The sequence below is a fragment of the Staurois parvus genome, unplaced genomic scaffold (genome assembly GCF_062004578.1).
Source record: "Staurois parvus isolate SC_StPar_1 unplaced genomic scaffold, SC_StPar_1.0 ptg000715l, whole genome shotgun sequence".
NCBI classification, from domain to species: domain Eukaryota; kingdom Metazoa; phylum Chordata; class Amphibia; order Anura; family Ranidae; genus Staurois; species Staurois parvus.
In genome coordinates, this window is record NW_028318511.1 from 3,654,248 (window position 1) to 3,673,242 (window position 18,995).

At 39.6% G+C, this 18,995-nt stretch overlaps 1 protein-coding gene across 1 annotated transcript in view; it reads right to left on the reverse strand.

Moving 5' to 3' along the window:
- Positions 1 to 4,842: 4,842 nt before the first annotated feature.
- LOC149445619 (mucin-2-like) overlaps positions 4,843 to 18,995 on the reverse strand; it is a 124,678-nt gene continuing 110,525 nt past the window's right edge. The window contains 10 exon segments of the mRNA XM_089653505.1: positions 4,843 to 5,253; positions 5,255 to 5,421; positions 5,698 to 6,353; positions 6,630 to 7,206; positions 8,074 to 8,160; positions 8,446 to 9,114; positions 9,328 to 10,281; positions 12,496 to 12,539; positions 13,448 to 13,592; positions 15,108 to 15,236. Of these exon segments, the coding sequence (XP_089509631.1) occupies positions 4,978 to 5,253; positions 5,255 to 5,421; positions 5,698 to 6,353; positions 6,630 to 7,206; positions 8,074 to 8,160; positions 8,446 to 9,114; positions 9,328 to 10,281; positions 12,496 to 12,539; positions 13,448 to 13,592; positions 15,108 to 15,236 (3,704 nt within the window). The 3' untranslated portion in view covers positions 4,843 to 4,977.

Sequence of the window (18,995 nt, forward strand, 5' to 3'; positions counted from 1 at the left end):
TATCATTCACCATCACTTCTTGGTCCAGCTGTTAATCACATTATTTGTGGTACTATAATATGTGTCACATTGCATGATTGTTAATTATTCCACAGATATTTTTTACTTATATTGTGGCACTGAGTGAGCATTTTTTTTCATTTATTTCACTTTTGGTATTTTTTTACACAGTGTATCACCATTCACATGTGTATTTTATTCATTTATTTATGTGAGTAGCGCTACAATTTTTATTTATTTATTTAGACTTCTACCTTAACCCCAAGACCTACCACTGTGCTGACCAATCCCTAGAAGGAAGCTCACCAGACGCCTAACACACCCTAAGTGATCCATGGTGGATATATTTACATGTGCATTACCTATGCGCTTCTGGTGAGTGCACAATTTTACCATTGTATCCAGGCACAAGCTTTATGAATTCTGCTACAGAGGGGATCTTTTACCATACCAATTATATGAACTTATCTGAACTTTTTATTATGTTTTATCATTTATCTTATTAATTATTTTACAAGCGCTGCACTCTCTATTTATACAGTTTTATCAAGGTTTATTTTGGCTACAGCTGCTATATTAAGAGCGCTCACTTTGTCTTATCATACACTTGTATTTTGGATTGAATTTTGTTCCTTTTCCAGTGTATATGACTAAATTCCAAATGTATCCAGTTGACGTTTCGAATAGTACGTAGGATTTTACGCCAAATCATGCTCTCTTTGATTCAATGTATTGTACCCAGCTGATCCTTCCCTTGTAGGCCATTAGACTTTCATCTATGCTAGTATCTGTCTGGCACCTAGCAATTTGAGATACTTCCCAAATTTCTTTAGTTTTGGTGCAGGATGAGTAGTTTCATCAAATTCTTCGTTGTTTTCAAAGTGTTAAAATTTCATGATCAGGGAAAATCTGTACTCTGACATGACTGTGCCAAAGAATGGAGTAATTTATTAGTTGTCCAATACCACTTCTGCAGGGGTTTACAAACCACTCCCTGATGTTTTATTAGGCCCAGAAATTTCCAAATGTCATCTTTGGCCACTGGTTCCCACTTTCTGCTTCTTGGAAACTTCCGATGCAGAGTAGCCAATTGTTGCTTTTGGTACCGGTTTGTCTCAGTAACTATTTTTTCAATAACCTCATTGGTCAGAAGTAATTGTAAGTATGCCAAGGGGTTGTCGTATTCAATGTCTTATTTCATACCAGATGCTCCAGTGAATGGGAATCTTGGGGGCGCTGGCTGATCCGCACCACAGTCAATAGAGCACCAAGTTTGCACATCACTGAGCTCAGTCGCAGAATTGTCGCTGTCGTCACTTTCAGTGTCTGATGGCGCATTTCCCCACAAATCACTATCGCTCAATTCTGCAAGTGATTCTAATTCAAAAATCCAAAACCGATTTTGACCTAAAGGAACACTTTTTGGATGCCATGGATGTTTTCAAGTTTCCAGGCACAAAGAACGGTAAAAGTACAAGCAGGGCACCAGACAAAGCACTAGGGAAAAAACTGAGGTGAAATGGTTTGATACAGTAATGTAATCCTAACAGATTATAATGTATTGTGTGTATGTCATGTTTTGTTTACTTTTTTGAATTTCCCGCCGGTTCCGTACCTCGGAAACCCGGAAGACAGATGCTGGCATCGGCTGGAGGACACAGTGGGAGCTTAAACATGTCCAGTAAAAAAATTTTAAAAATCAAATTTCGTCATAAATGTAGGCCAAAATGTATTCTGCTACATGTCTTTGCTAAAAAAAATCTCAATACGTGTAAATTCATTGGTTTACATGAAAGTTATAGTGTCTATAATTGGCGGTGTATATATACTGGATTTTTTTTTGTTTAATTCTTACTAGTAATAGCGGTGATCAGCAACTTATAGCAGGACTGTGGAGGGCATTCTGACACTGGGGGGAAATGACTTAGTGGGGGGGGAGAGGGGGGTTGTTGAAGGCTAGGAATCTGCTTTTAAGTGTAGCTACAGCCAAAACTTTTTTTTTTAGTTTTGGGTAGAGATTTAACCTATTAGTCCTGTTTACCATTATCAATGAAAGTGAAAGTAAAAGAAAATCCCAAATGTTGGGTTGTTCCCAGAATAGGAAAAAGTGATATTGTTGGAGTATCTTCCAATGGGGGCACTAGCTCTGGTGACCCTGGTGACAACCAGGTATTCCCTGTATTCCCTCACATTAGAGGAATTTTCTCTCACTTCCTATGGCTAAAAGACAGGAAGTGAAGGGAAATCCCCCAGTGGAACACAGATGGCAAAAATAAACCCCAAAGGGGAAAAAAAATGTTTTACCTTGTTCTACTTTAACATTTCAGTGCAATCATTGTATATCAACCTTTTGATAACATATGCTATAAGTTGTTCAATCTAAACACGTTTAGCTAATTAACTCACCTTATATATGGAGCCCCCATAAGAACAATCATGTGATTCTGGTAAGATAAATATACAAGTATAATTTATAATTAATTCAGAGAAATGACCATAAATGAGGGTAGTCTAGTGCTAATAAGATAAACACAAATACAGAACACCAGTAGAGTAAACATGTGTCAACATATGCTGTGTAGATAATGTTCAGAGTTGACCAATAAGCAGAGAAAAGTGGTTGTAAAGGCTCAAGGTTTTTTACCTTCATGCATTCTCATTCGTCTTCTGCTAACACCAAACCCTTGATCTCTCAAGAAGGGGGGTACAACAAACCCCTGAAACACGTTGGCAGCATTTTACTGACTAACAGTGCAAATAAAAATGTTTTGAGTATTTAAAGAATATGTAAAACCAACATTTCAGATTTCTGATATGTGCCTACTGTACCATGTGCTTGTATGAAAAAGTATCCAGTTCTCTTTGTACTGTTTTCTTTGTGTGAAATCCCTGGTGTTCCTGCCAGTCCCTCTGCTTTCCTAATAAAAACTTCCCACATTAAGCAGGAGAACACACCGTGTTCAGTTCTCTAGCTGTGCTGGGAATTCAGCCTGCTCTCCTCCAATGATCAGACACCCTTCCCCCCCACACAGCCTTTCACTGGGAAGATCAGTGTGCTGCTGTTTAGAGATGTGCACAACGGAAAAAATTTTCGCTGTGTTTCGGATTTCTTTGGAAAGTTAACCATTTTGTTTTATATAATCGTTATTTTCAAATCGATGTGAAATTCAAATTTCGGAAGACGGTTATATTCATTCTATTTTATTCTATGCCATTCCATTCTAATCTAGTGTATTATTTACTATACTATTCTATTCAATTCTTTTCTATTCAGTTCTTTTATTTTCTATTATATTCCTTTATTTTCTATTCTATTTTTATTCTATTCTATTCTTTTTTTTCTATTTTTTTCTATTCTATTCTATTCGAAGATCCATCAAATGACTCCACACCCACCCACCTTCCAAATCCTGTAACTTTGATTCCCAGCCACCTGACAACTCCTCGAGAGAGAGAATCCAGCACCACCCAACACACCTGAGTTTTCCCCTGTAACAAACACTATGTGTAATATGGGTATAAACAGAAAAAAAGGCAATATGGGAATGTCCATCAGTCAGACAGGAAGACAGTGGTGTGAAGGTCTTAAAATGTATCAATAACATAGATTGTACTCACAGAATCCCTGCTAGGATTTCCAGGAATTTAAGTTGCAGCTTTTGAAGTGGCTAGTGCTGTGCCTTATGACCAGCTACCCTTTGTGCAAAATAACTATTATATTTCTTGACTGCCTTGCTTGTCTCTGACCAAGACTGACCTGACTGGACCCAGTGATTCTCTTGCTTGCTACCTGCCAATCACCTCTATCCAAACCTGACTACTCTTCTGCCTATCATTCCATTTACATTCTCCACACCGTAGTTGTTTTGTCCCAGATACCCTCTTGGTGGGGCAACTCTGAAGGCCATGCCCTGGTTACATCTTGTAGTGAAGAAAACCAGAAGGCTTTCTGGTCCATCTCCAAAATTAGGAGCTGTGGCAAAGACTAGCTTTCCCTGAGACTTGAGCCTTGGTTGAACCCATGTCACCTACTAGGTGGCACCATAAAAAAAGTATGAGGTAAAGCTAATGTGCAAAGGGGCCATACAATAGGCCAACATAAAAAATACAACAAATCAATACAGTAGTAAAAAAATATATATTTGATTAATGGTTTAAATAGCCTGACCCAAGGAGGATGGAAATGTTAGTGTTAACTGAATACAATAGTGATATTCTGTATTTTTATTATTATATAAGAAATCCTTTCCTATGTCACAATATCATACTGTATATTATAACCAAATAAAAAACAAATAAGGAAAGTAACTCTAGTAACATAAGTATTAAAAAAGCATTAAATACTTGTGACTGTGCTTTTTTCAGATGTTGTTGTTGTCAAAGCAGAAATATACTTGGCAGGCTTTATGCTTGAGGATTGGATACTTGTGATTACAGATGGTGAGATACTTGAAAGAAAACTTTGTTGAGTTAAAGTGCTGGATGGGGTGTTTGGTTTGGACGATGATACAGAAACTGTAGTTGTAGAGGAGATAAGTTGTTTACCAGTGGTTGTTGTGGAAGATAGTTTAGTTGTTGGAGAAATATAAGTACTAGTTGGAATTGTGGTTGTAAAAACAGATGTGTCTAAGCCTCTGCTTGTTGTCTCAGGGTACACATTAGGGGTAGATCGTGTTACACTGGAGGTGGTTGAGGGATTTTCTGCTGTAGATTCTGATATTGATTTTGGAGTAGTAGCTGTAGTTGTTGTGGGAGATGAACAGTTCTGTTTTTCACAACAAAAGAATCTTACTTTGTAATCAAAGCACATAGTGAATGGTCCTGTATTATCTTTATTCTTGCATATCAAGCCTGATTCAATGCTGCATGTAGCATTTTGGCCTAAATCTTTAAATTTGATTCCATTGTATGAACTAGCTTCACATTCAATATCCTTAACATGAGATTTATCACTGCATTCTGAGTCTCCTTTAGATTTCACGATCTCATAGCTTTCTTGATCTCCTGATTCTGCCTTTGAATCTGGACCATTTTCATTATACCACTTCGTCCAGAAACAATAATAATCACACGGAATGGTGGTTGGACTTGTAGATGTTGGTGAAGGACTGGATGTTGTAGGGTTGGTTGGAGTAGGTACAGGGTTGGATGGAGTGCTTGGTTTGAATGTTGGTAGAAAAAGTGTAGTTGTAGAGGAGAGAGGTGGTTTACCAGTGGTTGTTGTGGAAGATAGTTCAGTTGTTGGAGAAATATAAGTACTAGTTGGAATTGTGGTTGTAGAAACAGATTTGTCTAAGCCTCTGCTTGTTGTGCCAGGGTACACTTCAGTGGTAGATCGTGTTAAACTGGAGGTGGTTGAGGGATTTTCTGCTGTAGATTCTGATGTTGATTTTGATGAAGTAGTAGCTGTAGTTGCTGTAGGGTTGGTTGGAGTAGGTACAGGGATGGATGGGGTGTTTGGTTTAAATGTTGATACAAAAATGGTAGTGGTAGAGGAGATAGGTTGTTTATCACTGGTTGTGGGATATAGTTTTTTTTTTGGAGCAAAAGTATTAATTGGATTTGTGGTTGTAGAAACATAACTCTCAGAGCCTGTGCTTGTTGTCTCATAAAGGGTAGATTGTATTAGACTTGAGGTGCTTGAGGGATTTTCTGCTGTAGATTCTGATATTGATTTTGATGGAGTAGTAGCTGTAGTTGTTGTGGAAGACGAACAGTTCTGTTTTTCACAACAAAAGAATCTTACTTTGTAATCAAAGCACATAGTGAATGGTCCTGTATTATCTTTATTCTTGCATATCAAGCCTGATTCAATGCTGCATGTAGCATTTTGGCCTAAATCTTTAAATTTGATTCCATTGTATGAACTAGCTTCACATTCAATATCCTTAACATGAGATTTATCACTGCATTCTGAGTCTCCTTTAGATTTCACGATCTCATAGCTTTCTTGATCTCCTGATTCTGCCTTTGAATCTGGACCATTTTCATTATACCACTTCGTCCAGAAACAATAATAATCACACGGAATGGTGGTTGGACTTGTAGATGTTGGTGAAGGACTGGATGTTGTAGGGTTAGTTGGAGTAGGTACAGGGTTGGATGGAGTGCTTGGTTTGAATGTTGGTAGAAAAAGTGTAGTTGTAGAGGAGAGAGGTGGTTTACCAGTGGTTGTTGTGGAAGATAGTTCAGTTGTTGGAGAAATATAAGTACTAGTTGGAATTGTGGTTGTAGAAACAGATTTGTCTAAGCCTCTGCTTGTTGTGCCAGGGTACACTTCAGTGGTAGATCGTGTTAAACTGGAGGTGGTTGAGGGATTTTCTGCTGTAGATTCTGATGTTGATTTTGATGAAGTAGTAGCTGTAGTTGCTGTAGGGTTGGTTGGAGTAGGTACAGGGATGGATGGGGTGTTTGGTTTAAATGTTGATACAAAAATGGTAGTGGTAGAGGAGATAGGTTGTTTATCACTGGTTGTGGGATATAGTTTTTTTTTTGGAGCAAAAGTATTAATTGGATTTGTGGTTGTAGAAACATAACTCTCAGAGCCTGTGCTTGTTGTCTCATAAAGGGTAGATTGTATTAGACTTGAGGTGCTTGAGGGATTTTCTGCTGTAGATTCTGATATTGATTTTGATGGAGTAGTAGCTGTAGTTGTTGTGGAAGACGAACAGTTCTGTTTTTCACAACAAAAGAATCTTACTTTGTAATCAAAGCACATAGTGAATGGTCCTGTATTATCTTTATTCTTGCATATCAAGCCTGATTCAATGCTGCATGTAGCATTTTGGCCTAAATCTTTAAATTTGATTCCATTGTATGAACTAGCTTCACATTCAATATCCTTAACATGAGATTTATCACTGCATTCTGAGTCTCCTTTAGATTTCACGATCTCATAGCTTTCTTGATCTCCTGATTCTGCCTTTGAATCTGGACCATTTTCATTATACCACTTCGTCCAGAAACAATAATAATCACACGGAATGGTGGTTGGACTTGTAGATGTTGGTGAAGGACTGGATGTTGTAGGGTTAGTTGGAGTAGGTACAGGGTTGGATGGAGTGCTTGGTTTGAATGTTGGTAGAAAAAGTGTAGTTGTAGAGGAGAGAGGTGGTTTACCAGTGGTTGTTGTGGAAGATAGTTCAGTTGTTGGAGAAATATAAGTACTAGTTGGAATTGTGGTTGTAGAAACAGATTTGTCTAAGCCTCTGCTTGTTGTGCCAGGGTACACTTCAGTGGTAGATCGTGTTAAACTGGAGGTGGTTGAGGGATTTTCTGCTGTAGATTCTGATGTTGATTTTGATGAAGTAGTAGCTGTAGTTGCTGTAGGGTTGGTTGGAGTAGGTACAGGGATGGATGGGGTGTTTGGTTTAAATGTTGATACAAAAATGGTAGTGGTAGAGGAGATAGGTTGTTTATCACTGGTTGTGGGATATAGGTTTTTTTTTGGAGCAAAAGTATTAATTGGATTTGTGGTTGTAGAAACATAACTCTCAGAGCCTGTGCTTGTTGTCTCATAAAGGGTAGATTGTATTAGACTTGAGGTGCTTGAGGGATTTTCTGCTGTAGATTCTGATATTGATTTTGATGGAGTAGTAGCTGTAGTTGTTGTGGAAGACGAACAGTTCTGTTTTTCACAACAAAAGAATCTTACTTTGTAATCAAAGCACATAGTGAATGGTCCTGTATTATCTTTATTCTTGCATATCAAGCCTGATTCAATGCTGCATGTAGCATTTTGGCCTAAATCTTTAAATTTGATTCCATTGTATGAACTAGCTTCGCATTCAATATCCTTAACATGAGATTTATCACTGCATTCTGAGTCTCCTTTAGATTTCACGATCTCATAGCTTTCTTGATCTCCTGATTCTGCCTTTGAATCTGGACCATTTTCATTATACCACTTCGTCCAGAAACAATAATAATCACACGGAATGGTGGTTGGACTTGTAGATGTTGGTGAAGGACTGGATGTTGTAGGGTTAGTTGGAGTAGGTACAGGGTTGGATGGAGTGCTTGGTTTGAATGTTGGTAGAAAAAGTGTAGTTGTAGAGGAGAGAGGTGGTTTACCAGTGGTTGTTGTGGAAGATAGTTCAGTTGTTGGAGAAATATAAGTACTAGTTGGAATTGTGGTTGTAGAAACAGATTTGTCTAAGCCTCTGCTTGTTGTGCCAGGGTACACTTCAGTGGTAGATCGTGTTAAACTGGAGGTGGTTGAGGGATTTTCTGCTGTAGATTCTGATGTTGATTTTGATGAAGTAGTAGCTGTAGTTGCTGTAGGGTTGGTTGGAGTAGGTACAGGGATGGATGGGGTGTTTGGTTTAAATGTTGATACAAAAATGGTAGTGGTAGAGGAGATAGGTTGTTTATCACTGGTTGTGCGATATAGTTTTTTTTTTGGAGCAAAAGTATTAATTGGATTTGTGGTTGTAGAAACATAACTCTCAGAGCCTGTGCTTGTTGTCTCATAAAGGGTAGATTGTATTAGACTTGAGGTGCTTGAGGGATTTTCTGCTGTAGATTCTGATATTGATTTTGATGGAGTAGTAGCTGTAGTTGTTGTGGAAGACGAACAGTTCTGTTTTTCACAACAAAAGAATCTTACTTTGTAATCAAAGCACATAGTGAATGGTCCTGTATTATCTTTATTCTTGCATATCAAGCCTGATTCAATGCTGCATGTAGCATTTTGGCCTAAATCTTTAAATTTGATTCCATTGTATGAACTAGCTTCGCATTCAATATCCTTAACATGAGATTTATCACTGCATTCTGAGTCTCCTTTAGATTTTACGATCTCATAGCTTTCTTGATCTCCTGATTCTGCCTTTGAATCTGGACCATTTTCATTATACCACTTCGTCCAGAAACAATAATAATCACACGGAATGGTGGTTGGACTTGTAGATGTTGGTGAAGGACTGGATGTTGTAGGGTTGGTTGGAGTAGGTACAGGGTTGGATGGAGTGCTTGGTTTGAATGTTGGTAGAAAAAGTGTAGTTGTAGAGGAGAGAGGTGGTTTACCAGTGGTTGTTGTGGAAGATAGTTCAGTTGTTGGAGAAATATAAGTACTAGTTGGAATTGTGGTTGTAGAAACAGATTTGTCTAAGCCTCTGCTTGTTGTGCCAGGGTACACTTCAGTGGTAGATCGTGTTAAACTGGAGGTGGTTGAGGGATTTTCTGCTGTAGATTCTGATGTTGATTTTGATGAAGTAGTAGCTGTAGTTGCTGTAGGGTTGGTTGGAGTAGGTACAGGGATGGATGGGGTGTTTGGTTTGAATGTTGGTAGAAAAAGTGTAGTTGTAGAGGAGAGAGGTGGTTTACCAGTGGTTGTTGTGGAAGATAGTTTAGTTGTTGGAGAAATATAAGTACTAGTTGGAATTGTGGTTGTAGAAACAGATCTGTCTAAGCCTCTGCTTGTTGTCCCAGGGTACACTTCAGTGGTAGATTGTGTTACACTTGAGGTGGTTGAGGGATTTTCTGCTGTAGATTCTGATGTTGATTTTGATGAAGTAGTAGCTGTAGTTGTTGTGGTAGAAGAAAATGTAGGAGTGGATAAGATAGTTTGTGTACTAGTGGATGTACTGAGAGTAATTTCAGAACGTGTAGTAGGAACTGCAGATGATGATGGAAGATGGGATATTTCTGTTGATAATTCAGATGGTTTTTTTTCAGGTACACTTGTTATTTTAGTTGATAAGAATGGAGAAGATGTTGTAGATAGATCCGCTAAACAAAGTGAAAAATCATCACAGCACAAAAAGCGTATTTCTAAGTTCCTGCATACTTTCTGCCCATCTTGGTTACTGTTGGCACATACTGATCTGTTTACTACATTACAGTGGTAATTTATTCTCTGCATTGAATGGTGTAGATTATTGCTAGAATCTGCAAGTCTACATTCTATCTTGTGAGCATAGATTTCATCTTTGCAGATTGCTTTTCTTCTGGTTGTGATTGTGTCATTAATTTCAGTATCACTTATTTCATTTTCTAAAAGTTTGGTCTCATTATACCATTGTGTCCAGTGGCACTGAGGACTACATTGTGCTGTAGATGTTGTTGTCGTTGCCGATGATGTTGTTGTTGTTGTTGTCAGTTCCTGAGGCGCTGCTGTTGGTTTTAGTGTAGTCACTGTTGTAGTGCATACATTGCTGAGAGTGACAATGGTTCCATTGATATCACACTTCATTTGCTTGCAGCTTCCATCTTCATCACTGAAGTTTGAAATGATTTCTGAGTTATGGTACATTTTTCCTTCATGTTCACAACGACAAGCTGGGTGAGAAAAAAAAGAAAATTAAAAAGTAACCACACACTACTTATGTTAGCCTTCCTAGTATTTTTTTTATAATAATGGAATAATTCCACTTAATCTATTGCTTAGTGCTTAAATTACTGCATTACTGCACTCTCATAATACTTAGCTGTCTATTCAGCAGAAAATGTCTCAGCATTTCAGCAAAAATCACAAATAATACCCATAATGTCTGTAATATGTGAAATGTCAATATCTATGTATTGCCTTTCACAGGGTGAATGTAAAATTCCCTAACATTTGATCCTTACAAAAAGCCTTAAGAAGATTCAACCAGAAGTGTTAAAAAACATTTGACCAAGAGAAATAGCCTGACAGTGTTGGCTACGAACATTTGACCAGAAAAGGAAAAAATATGAATGAGACCCCTGCACTGAGTACAAAGTATATGGAAATGTGTACTTTGTTCAGGAGGTTCAGCGAACAGCAAAACTAATGGGTCTCTGGTCAAACAAACATCCAGCTGCCATAAAGTTAGCAATGGTATTAATACCACTGCTAAATGTGACAGTTTTCTGCTCTGGGATCCTGGTTGTTAGGGATCTGACAGGGAGAGCCCTTTCAAAGGCACCTTGTCCCCATATTGTGTTTTCTAAACTAAAACCTCAGTATCCAGGTTTAATTGCAGTGTTGGCACTTTGCGAATAATAAGTGGGTTTTGGGTTGCAGTTTGGGCACTTGGTCTCTAAAAGGTTCAACATCACTGTTCTAGAGTCTAATTTGCAGTCTCTGTGTTTGGTTGATCAGAGTACAATGACATCTCTCCTTTCCTGACTGTAATTTTTTTCTATTGCCTGAAGTCAGCCAAATGAGAAAGGAATGATGAAGGAATGTAAAGTGAAAATGAACGCAGTAAAGCCAAGATGTGAGGAAGGAAAAACAGAGTTTACATCAGCCTTACTGTATACGTATTATTAAGACAGCTACAGGAATGACACGAGTCACTCTAACTTTTGAGGCTTTATCACCTCCATTCGACCAGCTATTTGCCTGGGGTCAACCTAAAAGCAGCCAGTTTTTTTAAGCATGTCACCAAATGCATCATCTTAAAATTTAAATTTGAATTACACCTCCTGAAATTATCCATTTAAATTCTACCTCAGTATGCTGAATTTTCAACAAAATTCTGCACTGACTGCTAATGGGAGATATTTTTTCAAATTTTTAAATCTAATTTGAGGCAAGGCAAATCTATCGTCTTCAACCTGCCACTTATTTTGCTTCTGCAAATACTGCGACCTGACATTCAATTTACAGCATTGGCTTGTCTTTTTTGGCAGGCAGCATTGTTCAAGTAGAGATAAAGTATGTGTTTACTACAATAACCCAGAGTTCAGTAACATTTGCACATTCTAAGATCTCTATGACACTATCATTCGTTTGTGAAATCAGAAAATCAAGGTCTTTCAGTTGAACTGCATTATCAGTATTTTTGCATAGTAAGACTTCTTTGCACACGGTACTGATGTTTGAGCATCTACTTTTTTTTAAAGTAATTTCAGGTGCTTTTTTGCGCATATTTGCACACGTGTGTGCTTAATAGCACGCACAATATATTCTTAGGGAAAATCAAAATAGTACTTATGCTCATTAGCGCAAATTTGTGTGTAGGTGGCGTAAATTACTGACCAAAAATGCAGATTTTTCTTTTTTATTTTAAATTGAGGAATACGCGGGCACTTATTTATGTGCACATTGTAAATAATGGATTAAATTTTACCTCAGTAAAAAACGCTGTTCTGAGCTTTTTCAAACTGTAGTGTACAAGAGGCCTAACTTTATTTTTCTGCTTTGCCAGACAATTTGCTACATTGATGTGCTGCACTTTAAGGTGTCAGCTTAAAAAAAGTGAGATGTTGCAGGGAGTCACAGCCGCCTTCCCACAGTCAACCTGGTGGCACCGAAGACCCGAAGATTAACAAAGAACCGGCCTGGTTGAGGTAAGCACTGGATCCCTGGACAGGTAAGTGTGTAATCAGATGTGTACTGTAGTCAGCAGCTTTAGTATTTGTTTTGCTGACTTTAAATAAAAACACTGAAGATCCTGATAACTGACATGTGCTGGTGCTGTTACATATGGTCTGGGATCTACACATCAACAACTTCTGGTCATGAAAGGCTTTACTAACTATACAAGCATTAATATTAACACAGATATATAATAGTTTGCATACCTGAGACATCATACTGGCATGATATACCTTTTGTAGAACACTCACTAAAAAAAGAAAAAAGAAAAAAAGAATGTTTTATCCAACTGAAGACCTGTTTTATAGAATCTGAAATGAAGCAGATTGAGAAGTCCAGTAATGCAGTCCAGTCATCATGACATGGCACATCACAAATTAAATTCTTTGCCTAAAGGTTGAGTATACTGAGCTGTTTAGCTTAGATGTCAGGGAACACTTGGCAGGCAGAGACAATGGGGTTGACTTACTATAAACAAATAGACTATTCCCTTTGCAAGGAAAGTTGCATGTTGCAAGCTTAGTGAATGAGTTGAAGCTCTGCTGACTTTCAGCATTCAATGTGTTCAAGCAAAAATTCTGCTTATTTTACCTAAGCTCTGGGGATAATTCCCATGCATAGTGCAACTTCCCTTGCAAAGAGAACAGCCTATCTGTCTTTAGTAAATCAACCCCAAAGACTATCAAATAAAAGCCAAACAAGTAAAGAATATACAGAGTGCTTAGCATGGAAAACAAAGGCATTATATGGGAAAAACAGCACTAACAGGTCCAAGGGAAAGATGGCTGTCACAGCATAGGCTGGTTGTCTATGCAACTCATAAAGAACTTAATATAAGCACAGATACTGGGATTGTATGTGGTACAACATTTAGGCCACCATTTTGATAGAGCATGTTGAATTTTTGCCATTACAAAGTTGCTGACAAAAAGGACCTCTTTCATTTGGTTCTGCTGAGTTCATCATAGACTCCAGTCAGAACTGTGTTGAATAGATATTGGAATGTAAATATATTTATGATTATGTGTGCATTACATGGTCTCTAAAAGAATCAGTTGTGGTCACAGTGTTTGCGAATCATCTGCTAATCAAGGACACCTTTGATGCTGAATTATACAAACTCATAATTTCAATATTCCAATCTACATCAGATCTTACCATGAATAACAGTTTTCTTTAGTTGGAACGTTTTCTCCATAGTTGTAAAAGTTGCCATTGTCATCATCACAGCCACACTGAGACACACACTTCATATTATCTTCATTTAAATATGGCTTAGATGCAGGGCAGCTGGGATAACAGCCTACAGAACATTTAGAACAACAGGAAAATACATACCGTATGTTACATTTTATACAATGAAACTATATCACAGTCACTATCAGGGAGTTGTAAATGTTTAAAGCGATAGTAAAGTCCGCAGTCATTTCTCCTTTTTGGGCCCATCCAGGTGGGTTATGCCATAATGCACTAGTATGCACAGGATATTAGCACATTATGACAGACTTACCTGCAGGGGCATCCCTAGGCAGGTGCTGGGGGTGAACGCCACATCGGGTGACACCTTTTGCACGGGGTGACACCGGACCCACTCCACCAGGGGCAGACTGACCGAGGGCCCAGGGTCAATACAGGACCCCATAAGAGACTCAGTCCGTCCCTGTATGTGCCACTGTTTAAATAAGCAAGCATTGAGGGGACAGACAGTGAGGCAGGCACTTTGGACACCTCTCCTCCTCAGAGTTTCAGCAAAGAGGTGGGTCTACATCCCTGCCTCGGGTGCTGAAGTTGGAGAGCTGGAGGGACAGGCAGAGTATGCAGCAGGTCAGTGTGTAATCCCCGGACCCTGGTGACAGCATTGCAGTTTCATGTAGTAGGTAGGGGAAGAGAGAGAGGGCAGATAAAGGGAGGGGGGAGAAAGAGGGCAGAGAGAAAGGGGGGGGAGAAAGAGGGCAGAGAGAGGGGGGGGGAGAAAGAGGGCAGAGAGAGAGGGGGGGAGAAAGAGGGCAGAGAGAGAGAGAGGGGTGAGAAAGAGGGCAGAGAGAAAGGGGGTGGCAGAGAGAGAGAGAGGGGGGGGGAGAAAGAGGGCAGAGAGAGAGAGGGGGGGGGAAGAGGGCAGAGAGAGGGGGAAAGGGGGCAGAGAAAGAGCGAGGGGGGAGAAAGAGGGCAGAGAGAGGGGGAAAGGGGGCAGAGAAAGAGAGTACAGAGAGAGAGAGGGCGTGTCACCAAGTGTTCCGGCACCAGGTGACACCAACCCTAGGGACGCCCCTGCTTGCCTGTCAAACTGAGCCCTCTAGCTCTGCTCTGTAAACGATCTGGCGGGTCCCGGGCGCTTCCACCTTCTCTTCTGGGCTTTGTGCTTTTGGCCACCTTACTGGCTGGGACACGATGATGTCACTCCCCCCACTTGTGCACGGGAGTCACATCACAATGGCACAGATCGGGGGCCATAAAGTGTTCTAATCCCTCTCCACTCTATCCAAAACTAAAAAAAAGTTTTGCCGTTAGTTATACTTTAACTGTTCTGGAAAGCCATCCTATGTATGAAACCTATAAGATACAAAGGGAACCCCAAAAGTGGAAATCATGTCTGTAAATGTAGAGCGACTGACATCTAATTTGCTAGTTATACATGCATGTTCTTTCATTCCACTCAAGATTGCACACAGCAGTAGTACCCTTGATGAGGGCCGTGGGAAAGAAGACTTTCTATATATTGCTGCCCATTGAGTTCAGAATTGCTGAAATATGTTTTTTAAAGAATGAAACAATGTAACATGCTGTCCTTACTGAAAATGAATAGATTTTACTGTCTTACCTTCAAGACCTGATAGTTCATAAAGGCACTCTCCTCTGGGGTTCCTGCAGGTCTTCATACACTTGTCCCCACAAGGTTTGTAATGCCATGCACATTCTCCAGCATCATTGTAGTAATCACAGAACATAGCTAGGGATTTCAAGTACAGGTAAGGTTTATTATTTTAAACTATCTGCATAAAACCATATATTAAGCAAAAATGATATTCAGTGTGATAATCCTTAATATGAGTGATTATTTATATTGAAGACTTACTCAGGATTGGTGGTTGTAAACCTCCAACATGAAACATGAACAAAGCATAATGTCAAGCGCTTGTAATAGTGAGCCCTTGTAGATCGCCAACTTGGGGTTCCCTAGGACGCGGAGTCTAAGCCCCAGCCTGCTTGTTTAACAGGGCCCCTGATGGTGGGGATAGACTTGCAGCAAACTGGAACAATGTTGTGGCCCCCCATTATGCCCAGCTGAGGATGCCGAAGTCATTCAAGTGTGCAAAGTACAAAACAGCAAGAGGCAAAAAGAAACCAGGAGACAAGCCGAGGTCAGGATGGGCAGGAAACAAGCACAGATGGTGGATGAAGCTGGGATCGGTACACGGGTAGTCAAGCACAGGAAACACAAGTAGCATGCAAACAGAAGCTCAGAGAACTGTGAAGTTGTGGGCTATACTGAGCATGTCTTATATAGGCAAGCAAACTAAGTGGCAGGCCAAAAAGTGATGAAAGGGAAGGAAATAAAACCCACAGAATACCAGGCAAAGTCCATAGGTGAGCACAGCCAAGCCACACACAAATCCAACACGTTTTGTCACATTGACATCTTCAAGAATGAAACTAGTTAGATGGGGATTACAACATCACTTCAGCTTTCATACTTCTGGTCTGTGAAGAGCAAGTGGCCCCAGGAAGTGGCTTACATTCCGTGTAGCTTGGGTATATACAAAAACTGTTATGGAGTAAGTGTATTTTAATTGTTTTAAATTGCCAATAAATGCAAAATGACACTATTGGAGACTGCCTCCTTTTTTTCCCCTTTACATATACCAACTGGAGAAAATTTTATGAGAATTGGTCCTGGGGAGCGAGTCTGAATATAGCGCTGGAGGGAACATATGCTCTTAAAGTGCTAAAGACCCATTTATAAGGAGATCTTGTGAGTGCGGTGTAGAGAGGGGAGCGCATATCAGTCACAATAAGTGAAGATATTGAATTTTCTACCTTTGGGCACTAGATACTTTTTAACCACCTAAGGTCTGCCCCCATATAGCAGTTTTACTGCCACAGGGCGATCCTCCTGTGCAAAATTATGTAAATATATGCGATTTTTCAATTTCACCATAAGGGGGGCGCACACAGGTGGTGGATCGCTTCTGCTGTGAACACTCACAGAAGAAGCCGATCTGCGAATGCCAGTGAATGGATGTCTGCCCCGCACCCACCAATCGTTGGGCAGGACACAGAACAGAGCGCTGCCTATGTAAACAAGACAGAGCTCTGTTCTTATGGGGGGTGGGGGTGTGGGTGAAGGATCCTGTTTCCCTGCGAAGCTAAAAATGTCTGCCACAATATCGAAGTCTCGCTATAAGTCGCTGATCGCCGCCATTACTAGTATCAAAAATAAATCCATTTTTTAAAATTTAGTATACGTCCCATAGTTTGTAGACGCTATAACTATTGCGGAAACTAATCAATAAATGCTTATTGGGATCTTTTTTTTACCAAAAATAATGTAGCAGAATACATTCTGGCCTAAATTTATGAAGAAATTTGATTTTTTTTAAAAAAATTTAATTGGATATGTTTTATAGCAGAAAATAAAAATAATGTTTTTTTTTTCCATATCGTCAGTCCTTGTAGTTCATTCATTCACAGAACCACACGGCTGCGCTGGTTTAAAAAAATTGACAGCTAGTATGGGGAACTTTTTGGGCGGTGTCTGCAGCAGTGGGAACATGTTTCATGTTCCACCCTAAAAATGGGTGGACATTTAACATCTTCCCAAAGGTGAACTTATCCTTTAATACAGCGTTTTTCAACCACTGTGCCGCGGCACACTAGTGTGCCGTGAGATATTGTCTGGTGTGCCGTGGGAAAAATTCCAATTTCATCTGTAACATGTGGCTTCGGCTCACAAATAGACCAATCATTAGAATCTAATGATTCAGTGGTCGGCAAGCCGCGGCTCGCGAGCCACATGCGGCTCTTTACCCAGTCTAATGCGGCTCTTCTGTGTGCCGGGCGCCTGCTCCCCTCCCTCCTCTCGGTCGGCCGCTCCCCTGCCTCCTCTCGGTTGGCAGCCCCAAAAGTCCGCGCGGACCTTTTAATCCGGCTTGCGGATGTGGCTGTCAGGATGTGTGTAGGCGGGGCAGCGTGCCGAACGTGAGGGGAGGGGAGCTAGGCTCCTCTCACAGTCCGCCCTGAAGACCCGAACGGCGCGGGAAGACAGCGAGAGGAACGCAAAAGGTAAGTGAATTGACACGGGGGACTTGGCTTACTAGAAGGGGGGGGGGGAATAGTACTGTGGGGGATGAAATACTATATGAGGGATGAATTACTTTATGAGGGATGAAATACTATATGGGGGGATGAAATACTATATGGGGGATGAATTACTATATGAGGGATGAAATACTATATGAGGGATGAATTACTATATGGGGGATGAAATACTATATGAGGGATGAAATACTATATGGGGGATGAAATACTATATGGGGGATGAAATACTATACGGGGGATGAAATACTATACGGGGGATGAAATACTATACGAGGGATGAAATACTATACGGGGGATGAATTGCTATGGGGGATGAATTACTATATGGGGGATGAATTACTATGGGGGATGAATTACTATATGGAGGATGAATTACTATATGGGGGATGAATTACTATATGGGGGATGAATTACTATGGGGGATGAATTACTATGGGGGATGAATTACACTATGGGGGATGAATTACACTATGGGGGATGAATTACTATATGGGGGATGAATTACTATGGGGGATGAATTACTATATGGGGGATGAATTACTATATGGGGGATTAATTACTATGGGGGATGAATTACTATATGGGGGATTAATTACTATGGGGGATGAATTACTATGGGGGATGAATTACTATATGGGGGATTAATTACTATGGGGGATGAATTACTATGGGGGATGAATTACTATATGGAGGATGAATTACTATGGGGGATGAATTACTATATGGGGGATTAATTACTATGGGGGATGAATTACTATATGGGGGATTAATTACTATGCTTACTATGGGGGAATATTACTATACTTACTATGGATGACACATACACATCATTCATCTACTCTTGGTCCGGCCCCCGGGTCCAATTATAAAATACTTTATTATTTCATAATAAAGTAATTATAAAATAATTTCTTTGTGTTTGATTCCTATTCAAGAGAATTACTTTATATATAGTCAATATAGGCACAGAGGTAAATTTTTTTAACATTTTCTAATGGTGGTGTGCCTCGTGATTTTTTTCATGAAAAAAGTGTGCCTTTGCACAAAAAAGGTTGAAAAACACTGCTTTAATAGATCAAAAAGGAGCAAATAAGAGAGGTTTATGTTTGAGATTGAAATACACTTCAAATATGCAAGAAAGCTGCAACACTGCAGGGTTAATTTCCTAATAGCAAATAGTCTGTTTACTCTTATTTTTACATTGCCAGGAACTTTTCTTTTTGGTTAGTAATTAGGTGAAGCTCTACTGACTTTCATCATCCAATTATATGCAAGTAAAATACTTTTGTTTTTGTTTTTCCTTGGACACAATTGGGTATTCTTTGCAAAGTGAATTTTCACTACATTCACTAACCTAAGGAATAATTCTCTTGCAAAGTGAAATTCTCTT